Source organism: Ochotona curzoniae, unplaced genomic scaffold (assembly GCF_017591425.1).
Source record: "Ochotona curzoniae isolate NIBS_2020 unplaced genomic scaffold, NIBS_Ocur_1.0 contig_2318, whole genome shotgun sequence".
Taxonomy (NCBI): Eukaryota; Metazoa; Chordata; class Mammalia; order Lagomorpha; family Ochotonidae; genus Ochotona; species Ochotona curzoniae.
The window spans coordinates 15,813,982-15,827,828 of NW_024465419.1; the positions used below are offsets into that span (position 1 = coordinate 15,813,982).

At 40.2% G+C, this 13,847-nt stretch overlaps 1 protein-coding gene across 1 annotated transcript in view; it reads left to right on the plus strand.

The window, feature by feature from the left end:
- The window catches only part of LOC121151334 (DDB1- and CUL4-associated factor 13), a 34,788-nt gene that overhangs the window by 1,755 nt on the left and 19,186 nt on the right, over positions 1-13,847 (plus strand). The window contains exons 2-5 of the mRNA XM_040972680.1: positions 4,040-4,239; positions 4,745-4,852; positions 9,267-9,356; positions 12,774-12,929. Of these exons, the coding sequence (XP_040828614.1) occupies positions 4,040-4,239; positions 4,745-4,852; positions 9,267-9,356; positions 12,774-12,929 (554 nt within the window). The remainder of the gene's footprint in view (positions 1-4,039; positions 4,240-4,744; positions 4,853-9,266; positions 9,357-12,773; positions 12,930-13,847) is intronic.

Sequence of the window (13,847 nt, forward strand, 5' to 3'; positions counted from 1 at the left end):
GAGACAAAACGAGAGATCATCTGTCCACTGATTTGCTCCTTATATATTTGCAGCGTCTGGTTGGACCAGGTCAAAGCCAAGAGCCTAGAACTCCATTGGAATCTGTCACGTATGGGTCCTGAGTGCTTGGTCCCTCTTCGCATTGCTTTCTCGGGAACATTATCTGGGAGGTGGGTCAGCAGTGAGGCTGCTGGAACTCCAAGCACTGCTTAGCCTGTTCCTCCTCCCCACCGCACCCTGCCACAACACTGGCCCCAAGGTCTCCCTCTTTTACTTTCTGGTAGAAAGTTGGTAGCAGGATGGAATGATAAAACTTTGAAGTTCTGTAAAACATAAAGGGAGATGCTTTTACCTTCCTTTATTCTTTCGTTTTTATTAAGTGTTATTTTCTTGTAAATATGTAATATCAGGTACTAGAATAGGGCTCAAGAAAATTCCTTTAAAACTTCCTTGGGCTTCCTGCAAGGTAACACCGTACATAAATATGTGGTTTATCAACTGTACTGTTGTCAGTGCTTTATATGTGGCAAGTGCTTCTACAGTGTTTATTGTTCACTGGGTACGTGAATTTGGAGGTGGACATGATCACAGTGATTTGAAAAACTTTATGGAAGACGTAAGATTTAAATTTAGTATTTTTAGAATATGTGTAGGGTTTAGATAGATTTGGATGAGAATTACATGTACTTGGTGGAAGAAATGATACACACAGGGAGGAATGCTCAAGTGAAACAGCTCCTCACGAGCATGAGTCCCAGGTGGGCTTCTAGCCACAGGTTCTGGTGCGGACCCTGTGAGGCAGCAGGTAGGGGCTCTAGCACTTGGGCTCTTGCCATCTGTGTGGGATACCCAGCTTGTTGGGTTCTGGACTTCCAGCTTTGCCCTGGCCCAACCCTGGCTGTTGCAAGCCAAGGGCAGTGAACCAGTAGCTCTCTCTTGTCTCTACCTTTCATGTAAGCAAAAATAAAAAAAGGAGTTTCAACCTCATTTGATTAGTTGAAAGTGTCTATAATTGGTTGTCCTGGCTGTGTTGTAAAAATAATTGAAACTTCAAGTTTTTTTCTTAACAATTTTTATGCAATACTTGAATTTACATTGATATTTTCATCTCTGCTGTGTATTAATTCACATATCCTGAGGGTTGACAAAGGTATGCTCGTGTCAAAGTACTGCAATATTTTATAGTTTCATTTATTAGGAGGTTATATAATATCTTAATTGAGATAATCTTTACCAATTTGTGAAGTAATGCTAGGGACCATGAAAATGCTTTTTTCATGCAGAAGTTCCTTGGTTGTCACATCAAAATTTTTAACCAAGAATTGTAGAACATAGAATGAATAAAGCACTTATTAGATTTTCTAAACTCTTCTGTGGCTGTGAATACTGAGTATTTTTGCTTCGGCTGCTTTTACTTCTTTGAGAAAAATAAAACATAGCCTATTCCTTAAGAATCCATTTTAATTTTGGGCAAGAAAGTCGTTTTCAAATAATCTTGTGCTATAGAGAGACTGTTTTCAAAAATTTATGCTTGGAGGTATTCCCGTTGCTCAAAATATTTTGTACTGAAAATGGTGAAAAGATTTGAAAATGGAAGAATTCACTTTTGCCTCTATGAAAAAAGTGGGGACAGTTTTTTTTTTAAATTAGAAACTATTATTACAGTTATAGCAATATCAGGTAGTTGTGGGAACAGTCATTGACATCAGAGAGATGGTAATTTTCTAAACAAACTTTGGAAATAACTTTTGTAAGATTAGTGGATGGGACTGAACATTAAAGAGTCAAGTATGTTTAAGTCCCCGTGGACGACATCTTAGATCTGCTTGCCTGTACAGTCAGTCCCTCCTCACTGTGACAGAGCATGTTCACTGAGCCAGTCCTACTCCGTGAGAGCATCACAGTAACGGAGTCAGGTCTGTTATCACAGAACAGTCCCAGTGTACACATGCTTCTCTTAATACAGCAGGCTGCAAAATCAAGTCCTGCCTTTGTCTCCTTCAGCTCTTACAGCTATTAAAATCAAACACTGAAATAAACCGACAGGACAATCTTCAGTGTTAAAAAATAGACTCCCAGAGGGTAAATGTCCATGTGTTGGGAAGAGGTATGTTCTTGAAAATTATATTGCTATTATTACCATTGGGGAACATATTTAAAGTTTGGAACTTTGAAAGTTGGTGGGCCTGGGAGTGACATGTTAAAAAGCTATGTTTTGGGCCTTGCATAGTACCCAGAGTGGTTAAATCCTTTCCTTGCATGTACCAGGATCCTATATGGGTGCCAATTCCTATCCTGGCCACTTTTCTTCCAGCTCCCTGCTCATGGCCTGGGAAAGCAGTAGAGAACGGCCCAAAGGCTTGCGACCCTGCGCCTGGTGGGAGACTGGAAGAAGCTCCTGGCTTTGGGTCAGCTCAACTCTGGCCATTGCAGTCACTTGGGGAGTAAACTAGTAGATGGAAGATCTTTCTGTCTCTCCTTCTGTCTAATAAAAATAAATCAATCTTTACAAGAAAAGCTATGTTTTAGGATAGTTCATCTGATGCCTGTGACTTGGACTGCCACCAAGATGAATGGGTGTGGTATTACAGTAGTCCCCATGTAAAGTAATGAGGGCCAAGACTAAGTGACTAAAAGGGATAATGAATTAATACTTCTCAACAAGAATGAATATAACTTTGATTTTGTTATTAGGAAGGATGGAGTATAGAATTAACTAGGAATGTACAGTTTCAGCTTTACTATGCATTGAATATGATGTGCGCATGCAGTCATGAATAAGACTTCATGTCACCCTGCTCAAAGAAGATGCATTTATTTTCACACATTGAGAGTTTTTTGTTTTGTTTTGTTCTATGTTTTTGTTTTCTTAAGCTATGAGAACTTAGAGTTATTTTCTAAGTAAATATTAGCTGAGACAGTGTGTTTGCATCGTGGTTTCTGGAGCCACACTGCCTCTGTGGCTCCATCACCATCTCAGCAAATTACTTCGCCTCATTGTGCCTCGCTTCCCTATCTTGAAGACAAGGAAGAGCAATAGAACTTAACACATAGGGTGCTGTGGAGATGAAAGGAGTTAAGATGTTTGGAACAGTGCTTGACACGTGGTGAGCTCATGTGTACTTCAAATAGATAAGCATGCATGGAAGAGCTAATAAAGAGCAACTATGTAATGCAGTGATAACCACTACAGTGTATCCGTGGGGCTTAGCACCAGGGATGAATAGTGTTCTGGGCCCCACAAGGAGTTTACAGTTCAGTGTGCATTTATCATGCAGTTGCTTTGTGCCACAAGCTGTGCTAGGCTTAAAGCCCATACAGGAAGAATGTATTGTATATCTTGACTGAGAACTTAGAATTCAGGTGAGGAGTGTAGTAGAACATATGGAAGGAAGTCTCTGAATTTTGTAAAAGTGTAGCAAAACATTAAAAAGGAAAAGCATTCTCTCTCCCTTTGTGTATGAGTGTGCAGATGTAGTCTGTTTTCTATGTATGCATTCCCTTATTTCCTGGTCATTTTGAAAGGTTTCTGGCAACAGGTTTTTTTTTTTTTTTTTAAGATTTATTTTTATTATTTTTTCGTTGGAAAGGCGGATATACAGAGAGGAGAGACAGAGAGGAAGATCTTCCGTCCAATGATTCACTCCCCAAGTGAGCGCAACGGGCCGATACTATGCCAATCAGAAGCCAGGAGCCTCTTCGGGGTCTCCCACACAGGTGCAGGTTCCCAAAGCTTTGGGCTGTCCTTGACTGCTTTCCCAGGCCACAGGCAGGGAGCTGGAAGGGAAGCGGGGCTGCCGGGATTAGAACCGGCGCCCATATGGGATCCCGGGCGTGCAAGGCGCCGGGCCTTTAACCACTTGCGCCACCGCGCCAGGCCCGGCAACAGGTTTTAAGCTGTTGAATTCTTCATGGAGTTTGGTATAGAACAGAGTGGTGGATTAAAGGCTTATTGAGTAAATCGAATGTTTAGCTAAGGAAACCCACAGGAAATATTAAACGTGAATTATTTAATTCAGAGGAATCCTTCTTATTTCAGTTCCAAGAAACTACGATCCTACTTTACATCCTTTTGAAGTCCCACGAGAATACGTGAGGGCTCTAAATGCGACCAAGCTGGAACGGGTGTTTGCGAAACCATTCCTTGCTTCTCTGGATGGTCACCGTGATGGCATCAATTGCTTGGCGAAGCACCCAAAGAGCCTGACGACCGTCCTTTCTGGGGCATGTGATGGAGAGGTCAGTGCTGCGTAAACATTGGTACTTCAGACTCAAGATGGTTGTATTTCAATTTTTTTTAAATGTATTTTAGCTATCTTACTTTGATTTCAGTTTAATTCTCTACTAAATTTTGTTTGAAATGATAAAATTATTAGCTTGTTACTAAACATAAGAAACTATAAAGAGAGCAGCTTAAGACTTAGTTTGATAGCAAGCAAAATAATTGTTCATATGTGAGTTTTTCCCACAAAAATTGTTGTTAGTAATTCAACACTCAGTTTTCCTTCTCTGGCAGGAAAAAGTTTTGAAGTTCTTTAAAGGAGCATTGACAGACATTTGACAGATTGCGTTTTCTGTGTGTTGTTGTATTTTTCCATCTGCATTGTAATATTTTAATCCCCAGGATTTGCTTTCAACTGTCTGGTGTCACTAATCAGCCTTTTAGTGTCTATTTTTCTTCAACTGTAGTAGTCCTTTGCCCAAACATTTTATATTTACAGTTCCCTGATATACTTTATTACAGGTTAGAATTTGGAACCTCACTCAACGGAAATGTGTTCGTGCAGTCCAAGCGCATGAAGGCTTTGTACGAGGAATGTGTACACGCTTTTGTGGAACTTCCTTTTTTACTGTAAGTGTAAGATCATCAAGTTTGAAGTCACCAAATTTGTCCAACACACGTCAGAATGTTCAAAGTGAATAACTTATCCTCAAGTTCATTTATTCATTCCAATGCCCTTTTGCAGTTTTATGAAGTAAAATAGTTTCATAAACCCTGAAAAGTGCTAGTTTTCCAGGGACCTGGACAGTGACAGTAAGGTCACACAGAACGCAGTCATCAGCACAGTCTGTCTCCAGGTAACAAATTCTGTCCGTTGGACAGTCAGCTCTCCGTTTCCCGGTGCCCTCTGCTATTGATAACAGCTGTTTCACTCTCAGTTTGTCTAGACCCCATGGAAGTAGAACCACAATTCTTGTGTGTCCCTTTTTTTTTAAATAAGCCTTTTTGTATCTCTCATTTCACTAGGCATATTTTCTTCAACTTTTATCTGTCTTGTGGCACACACCAGAATATATCTTATCTTTTAAAAGCTGAGTAATAATTTTATTGTATGTATATAGTACATTTTATTCATTCACTCATCGATAAACGTTTGGTTTGTTTTCACTTTTATAAATAATGCTGTGAACTTAAGTATACAAATAACAGTTCTTTAAAAAATTTATTTATTTATTCAAAAAGCAGATATATAGGGAGAGACAAAGGAAAAGAGAGCTCTTCACCCATCAGTTTAATCATCAGGTGGCCACGATGACCAGCTCTAAGCCAGTCCGAAGCCACGGTCTTCTCAGGTCTCCCATGCGGTTACGGGGCGGAAGCACCTGGACCATCTTCTGCTGCTTTTCCTGGACATGTTAACAAGGTGCTGAATTTTAAATGGAGCAACCAGGACTCAAACCATCTCCCATATGGGAGCAATTAATTTAACAACAATGATCAGTTTGAAAGCTATTTTAGTGCACTCTACTGAAAATAATAAGGTTGCATAGTGGGTGAAAATAGATGGCATGGTTAGATTTAGAAAGATTTTAGAGGCTCATGAAGTGAGAAGTGGCTAGAAAAATGGTGATTCTTTTTTCAGAAAAGAAGTCAGAGCGAGCTGAGAGCAAGTTCTAGAAAAGGATGGGAATAAGAAAGGTGGGATGAGGTAAGGTAGACTAGTAGGAGGTGCTGTGAGTGAAAATATCATCTTGAAAGTGGCAGGTCTGGAGTTCAGGAGAGAAATCCCAGCTGAACTTGGCATCATCAAGATAGAATCTTTGGGAGGAAGTGAAGGGCAATAATATAGAGAAAACAGAGACATCATTGTGGTCATCTTAGGAAATGCTCTTGCTTAGAATATGGGGAAACCAGAGCTTGAAGAGCCAAAGAATGAACCTCGTGTCCCAGGAGGGGGGTAGTCTTGTAAACTACTACATGGATGATAAAGGTGAAGAATGAGAAAACATTTTAAGGATGTGGACATGTAGAAAATAGGTAAAGATTCTATAATTGTACTCTTTCACATCAAAATGTAAAAAATAGTTTTAAGAGTCATTTATTTTTATTTGTGAGTTACAGAGAGAAATCTTTGATCTGCTGGCTCATTTCCCAAATGGCCACAACAGTTGGAACTGGGCTGATATGAAACCAGGAGCCAGGAGCTGCTTCTGAGTCTCCCTTGTGGGTACAGGGCCCAAGGCATTGGGCCATCCTCCATTGCCTTCCACTGCCCTCCACTGAGCTTCCAGACCACCAGCTGGTAGCTAGCTTAGTAGTAGTGTATCTATTATGGAAAAATCCAGAAGTAAAAACTTGCAAGTTGTAAATAAATATAATCTATTGTTATAATTATTCTGTTGTCTTTCATTGCCCTCCACTGCCCTTCCAGACCACCACCAGGGAGCTGCATTAGAAACAGAGTGCCCGGGCCCAGCGCGGTGGCCTAGTGGCTAAGGTCCTCACTTTGAACACGCCAGGATCCCATGTGGGCGCTGGTTCTGATCCCAGCAGCTCCACTTCCCATCCAGCTCCCTGCTTGTGGCCTGGGAAAGCAGTCGAGGACGGCCCAATGCCTTGGGACCCTGCACCCGTATGGGAGACCTGGAGGAAGTTCCTGGCTTCTGGCTCCAGATTGGCAAAAGCACCGGCCGTTGCAATCACTTGGGGAGTGAGTCATCGGATGGAGGATCTTCCTCTCTGTCTCTCCTCCTCTCTGTATATCTGACTTTGTAATAAAACGAAATAAATCTTCAAAAAAAAAAAAAAAATAGGAGAGTGCCCATATGAGATGGTGGCACTGCAGGCAGAGGCTTAGCTTGCTATGGTATGGTACATGCTCCAAGTTCAGCTTCTTTAGCTTTCATGTTTAAGTGAGATCATGAGACACATGTGAAAGCTATTTCTTGGCTTAGTTTTAGTCCTTAGTGTTTCTTCTTCCTTTTATTTATTGATTTATTAATTTTTAAAAAAGATTTATGTATTTTTATTGTAAAGGTAGATATACAAATAGGAAGACAGGAAGGTCCTCTGTGTAATGATTCACTCCCCAAGTGACCACAGCCGCTGGAGCTGCGCTGATTCGAAGCCAGGAGCCTGGAAATCCTTTTTCAGGTCTCCCTTGCAGGTTCAGGGCTCCAAGGCTTTGGGCCATCCTCAACTGCTTTCCCAGGCCACAAGCAGGGAGCTGGTAGAGAAGCGAGGCCACTGGTGCCCATATGGGTTTCGGGCACGTGCAAGGCGAGGACTTTAGCCTCTAGGCCATTGTGCCAGACCCTCCTCTTCTTTTTAAAATGGTTAGTTCATAATCTCGTAAAACCTCTATTACCTGAGTTTCTTCGTTGTTTCAGTCTGTAATGCACATCACCTTAGCAGTCCTACTCCTCACGCAGATAGAATGAAGCATTGTTCTGAACAGGCACATGCTGTTGTAGAGCCATTTGTCTCTGCAAACATGCTCACCTTCTTAGGCTGCCTGGTGTGCCGAGGCTGGTGCTCCGCAGGCTGCATCAGACATCCTTCTCCTGATAGCAGATCTTCAGCTTGTCCACAGTACTTCCCAGAACTTGATTCTCATAAACCATGTTGCAGGAGAGTGTGCTCAGGGACATGGCTCACCCTATTTTGTTTAAATACTGAAAAGACCTTTGGGTGAGGCCACAGCGACAAAGATTTGAGTATCTAGATTGCATCTTGAGGGCTCCCTGTGGAATCATGTCCCCAGAACTGAGTTTTGGTTTGATGCCAGTAGCTTAGATTCAGAGTTGTTAATGTGATACAGCCCAGTTAAATATTGTCTAAGTGTATTATAAAGAGGCTTCAGGTTCGTTTATATCCTCAACAAAAGAAGTTCTGTTTCACCTTAGTATCAGAACCTCCATCTAAATCCTTTATTCTAATCTCATGAACACTTCACAGTGTTCTGCTGGAAGTATTTCTTTTTGAATTTGCTGCAGGAAAGCAACTAAATTCATACACCTTCTATAGATAAATATGTTTCTAATGAAAAATATGTAATTTGCATGTAATACAAACTTAAGTGAAAACTAGCAGTATGATATATATGAGGGAACTTCATAAAATTTGTAGAAAAATTGAATTAAGAGTAAGTTTTATTTGGTGATAAAACATTTTTAAATCCAAAGGTTTTTTTTATTGTATATATTTTAATTGATTTCTAAAAATTCCCTCATATGCTTGTATAATATCACATTTATGATTATTTTAAGCCCAAATGATGTTACATGGCTTGTTTTGTTCTGCAGCCTATTTCATCTAATATTTTGAATGTGTCTGCCAGTGACCTGAGTAAATTAACATAGATTGTTGCTTTGTCTTGATTTGGAGTAAGCTGCCAACAGTTCGGAGCGTCTTTTTTCCTGTCAGTGCAACTGTTAACACAGTTTAAAGAAGAACGATACCTTGATTAAAATGTGAAAATGGTTTTGACCTTTTGGATCCTGAAAAGCTTTCAGAGTACTTTGTCCAGTGTTTGACAGTGACCGGTTTGAAAACTGGTGATTTGTTGGCAGGGAAGAACTCTGTCTATTCTGAAACTATAAAAATGTGATCTCTGGCATATTTCCTTGTTTTTTATTTAATTTCTTTAAAGCTATCTGGAATCTTCTTTTCCTGAGAGACATCATATTGTTTCAAAGTTTTGACTAGCCTGATTTTATAAATGTCATTCTATTATTATCAATTTTTTTCCTTAATCCAAATTGTGATCTTTATTGTAGTAAACATTTTTGCCACATTTATAGCCTAACTTTACTGCTATTCTTTTCTTTTTTTGTATCACTCTTAGTATTCTAATTTTATATCGCTTAGACACTTGTCAACAGATCTTTGCTGTAACACGGTAGGATATGTATGAAAATATATTGATATATTACGTGAATATAGTATGCTTTTTAAACAAAATGTTTATATTTGATATATATGCTGGTGAGTTATATTTGTGACCATAGTTCATTAACATCATCATCATCCTAAATATTCCTAGGTTGGTGATGACAAAACTGTGAAGCAGTGGAAAATGGATGGCCCAGGTTGCGGAGAAGAGGAAGAGCCACTGCATACGATATTAGGAAAGGTGTGAGAACAAATCCCACCATGCTTTGCCTGCTCAAATTCTTCTCTTTATGACATTTCATAATTTTAATTTCTAAAAAGTAAAGTGACATAAGTAAGAAATGAGACTTTAGGCCACAATAATTGACCTGTTTTAAGTAATACATATTGCAATTAGGGTTCTTTGCAAGTAAAAAATTTGAACAGTTTTTTATTATTCATTGTAGAAGGGTTTGGTTTCTGTTTTGAGCTCAAGGATGCAATGAGATATTTCTTAATAGCAAGGCCATGAAGAAATATCTATGAAGTAGAATGTCCAGATAAATACTGTGTTCGTTTTTGTCTTTTTTATATTATAAATATTACACAAATCTCACAATTCCTTACTTGAAATAGTGCTTTAGGAAAGTAAGATATATAATAATTTGATGCTTGTATAAATTTTTTTGTTTCAAAAGGTTAATTTATTAGAAAGGCAAGTTTACAAAGACTAGGAGAGACAGAGAAATAACTGCCGTCTGTGGTTCACTGCCCAAATGGCTGCTATGACCGGAGCTGCGCCGATCCAAAGCCAGGAACCAGGAGCTTCCCCAGGTCTCCCATGTAGGCACAGGATCCCAAGGGTCTGGGCCATCCTCCACTGCTTTCCCAGGCCACAGTTAGGGAGCTGAATGGAAAGTGGGGCAATTGGGATACAAACCAGCTCCCATATGGAATGCTGGCACTTACAAGTAGAGGATTAGCCAATTGAGCCATTATCCTGACCACATCTTGTATAAATCCTTTTTTTTCTTTTTAGATTTATTTTATTTTTATGGAAAGGCAGATATACAGAAAGGAGAAACAGAAAGATCTTCCATCCACTGGTTCACTCACTGACTGGCCACAATGGCCGAGGTTAAGCCATTCCAAAACCAGGGGCCAGGAGCATCTTCTGGATCTCCCACATGGGTGCAGGATCCCAAGGCTTTGGGTCATCCTCTGCTGCTACAAGCAGGGAGCCTCATGGGAAGTGGCACGGCCAGGATATGAACTAGTGCCCATTTGGGATCCTGGTGGATGAAAGGCTAGGATTTAGTCACTAAGGCTATTGCACTGGGCACCTGTATAACTCTCTTTCACATTTCTTACTGATTGTTCTGTAAATCAGATAGCATGGTTTAGCCTTAGCTTAAACACACAACATTTTTTTTTCTAATTTTTTATTGATTACATTGCATTATGTGACACAGTTTCATAGGTTCTGGGATTCTCCCCTTCCTCCCCAAAACCCGCGCCCCCCCCCCATGGTGGATTCTTGTTGCATTACTACAATTCAAATTCAGTTAAGATACTTTCCTTGCAAGCATCTACAAAGCATAGAGTCAAGCATCTTATGGTCCAGATAAGTTCAACAGTTTCTTGTGGAGACCGTCTCTGGTCTGAAGGTAGAGCAACAGAGTATCATCCCAATCAATTAAAAACCCCGACATTACATCAGTAACAATTTATAACGTAATGGAATTAGTTGACATGGTATTGTGTAACCAGCATGTTAAAAGAGAGAGAGAGGAAAAAAAGTGCAAATTCTGAACCACATCCCATGACTTCTACATTGACATTACAATTATTAGTTTATATACAGCTGGGTTCAATACACCTTAAAATGGCTATAGATTGCTGTTCAGCTGACTCATGTCTATTTTAATTTTAGTATTTAGCAGTTCATAGCGTTGAAGCATGATTTTGCAGAACCTGGCTGTTTTTCAGGTAGTGTAACTCTATAACTCTAACAAGACATATGTCAGCAGTTTAGGTGAACAATTTTAGGAGGGGTGTGCAGAGAAATCTTCAAAACCCTAGTGAGGAGTAACTAATCTTTGTGTCCCACCCAGTGAGTTATAAGTGCATCTTCACTGCCCGTTTCCTGTTTCTAAGCTTTCCTTGTTGTTCTCTATCTATTCTAGGGGTTTTTTTTGTTTGTTTGTTTGTTAGTTTGTTTTGAGGGGTTTCAGGAGTGATCCTGATGGTCATTACGAGAGAGGGTAGGGACGCAAAGCTGGCACCAGGCAAGAACCAGAGAAAGCTCCTCCCCCTAGTCCCGAAGGAAGTTTACTGTTTTGTTTCTGTGGACTGCTCAGTGCTCCTGGTTGTCGTTCCGATGACCTTGGATTCTGCAAGGCAGGGTATGGGCTTCTTCCATCCCATGTAGGAGATCCAAATGGAGGTGGGTGACCTCAGAGTTCTCGGCCTCTGAAGGCACTCCAATTCCCCGTGGTCACCTTGGCGGTTGGGATGTAGTCCTTGGAGCTTGTACTGATAGCCCTTGGTGTGGATCTAGGAGTCCTCAGGGTTGGGATACAAGCCTCCTCCTGTCTGCCTGCTCCACTCTGGGGTCCACACCCCCCCCCCCCCCCCCCCCGCTCAAACACAGAACGTTTGACCTACTTGTGATTTATAGTACTTACACTTTTTATTAAGTACTCAGATTTCTTAAATGAGATTTCATCTATAGTGGCATTCAGTGTATCAGGTAATATGCCTCTTTAGACACCTACTTCCTGTAGCTGAAGTCTCTGGATTCCATCCTGCCTGCATCCCCAGCTCTACCTCCTGGACACTGTGCACCCTCCTGAGAGGCAGCAAGGGATGGCCAGTTCTTGGGTCCCTGCCTCCTGTGGAGACCTGGATCGAATTTTGGACTTCTGGGTTTGACCTGACCCACACGTGGCTGTTTCAGTTGTTTAGGGAGTGAACCCTTGAGTAGAAAATATCCATCTGTCTTTTTATCTTTGAAATAAATTAAAAATTTTTTTAAAATTTAAGTTGAAAATGGGAACTTTCACATACTAAAATGAGTTTTAATCTTTAAGCATAACCATTTCTAAAGTCACAATTTTGTCATTTCAGTATTATGGGAGGTACATGTTTAAATTCTGTTTCTGGTTTTTTACTTTATTTGAAAATAGGAGTTATAGATTGATCAATCATTCATCGCTTGTTTGACTACCCATATGGATGCAACTGTGGGGAACTCCACTCAGGTCTCCCACATTTGTGGGCCGTCTCTGCCTTCCCAGGTGCATTATCACGGAACTAGGTATAAGATGGAGCAGCCAAGATGTGAAGTGGTGTTATCATATGGGGGTGTCAACATTGTAGGCAGCAGCTTGACCCATGCTACCACAATATCAGCCCTTAAATGTTCTTAAAGGGACTGGAAGGTGAGGTATGAGTGTGAGGTGGAAATAATTCTGGTGTAGAAACAAATTAATGATATCTAAAACATAGTTTCATTCTTTTAAAATGTTTTATCTAGTGTTAGCCCTATAAAGGAGAGCTTCAAAGAAGCTGTCAACAGGAATTTCCTCAAAAAAGAGTATAGATAAATGTTTTTACAGTTTTCTGCACATTGGAACTATCTATGAACTCATTTATAATACACTCTTTGCCTTTAAAGACAGTGTATACTGGCATTGATCATCACTGGAAAGATCCTGTTTTTGCCACATGTGGACAGCAAGTGGACATTTGGGATGAACAAAGAACTAATCCTATATGTTCAATGACCTGGGGATTTGACAGTATAAGCAGTGTTAAATTTAACCCAATTGAGGTAATGTGCTTATTGTTTCTTTTTATTGTTTAATATAGCAAGTATATTCTGCTTATTATTTTCTAATTTCAGCTCTGTTTAGGAAACTTAAATGTGTGAAAGAATTTCTGAATTTCAGTGATATTCTTGCTTTTGCTCAATTCCAGATTTTATCTGAATTCTGATATCTTTAGTCAAATCTAAACATATTTGCTTGCAGTTTAGTCCAAGATACTAGCAGTAAGCATCATCAAAGAGAGTTTGTGTGTGTGTGTGTTTACACATGCACGCATTCTCCTGGACCTAGAATCCAAAGAAGTACTGTGTTGTTGTTTGTTTTTATAAGGAACAGTTTATTTGGCTTGATTATCCTGAAAGCTTAAAGTGCGGGATTGGCTGGGTCTTAATGGTTCAGCCTCTGGTGCTGCTCCCCTTGCTGGCAACCTGCTTAGGTGTCGACCCCCAAAACATACCGGCCAAGGACCTAGTAGCATGTGTGTCTGTAGTACTGGGTTTTAGTTTTGCTCCTGTTTTCATCACTTGTGCTCCAGATTATATCATTATGCTTCTGCGACAGCTTGTGATTTTTTTTAACCCTTGTGGAACCAATACTTCATGGTAATGTTCATGGTCATTATTGTACTGCATGAGAACTAGTTACAGTCATATTTTTCTGTGTAAATCTGGGTTATGATTTCTAGTTCCTTCCAGGTGCAGCTAAATACTGTCCGTGAAGATCTGAATTTAGGAAAGGAGACTACCTTGAAGGCCAAGTGAGCCATCAAACTCTAGACTTGTCCTTCAGCTTTATCTGAATATGTAGCAATAAATGAGCTTGTTGACCAGAAGGCTCAGTAGAGATGCCCTTCTGCAGGGAGAAAAGGAAATCACTACACGTATAGCTGATGGGGGACCAGCATTGTGGCGTAGTACGTAAAC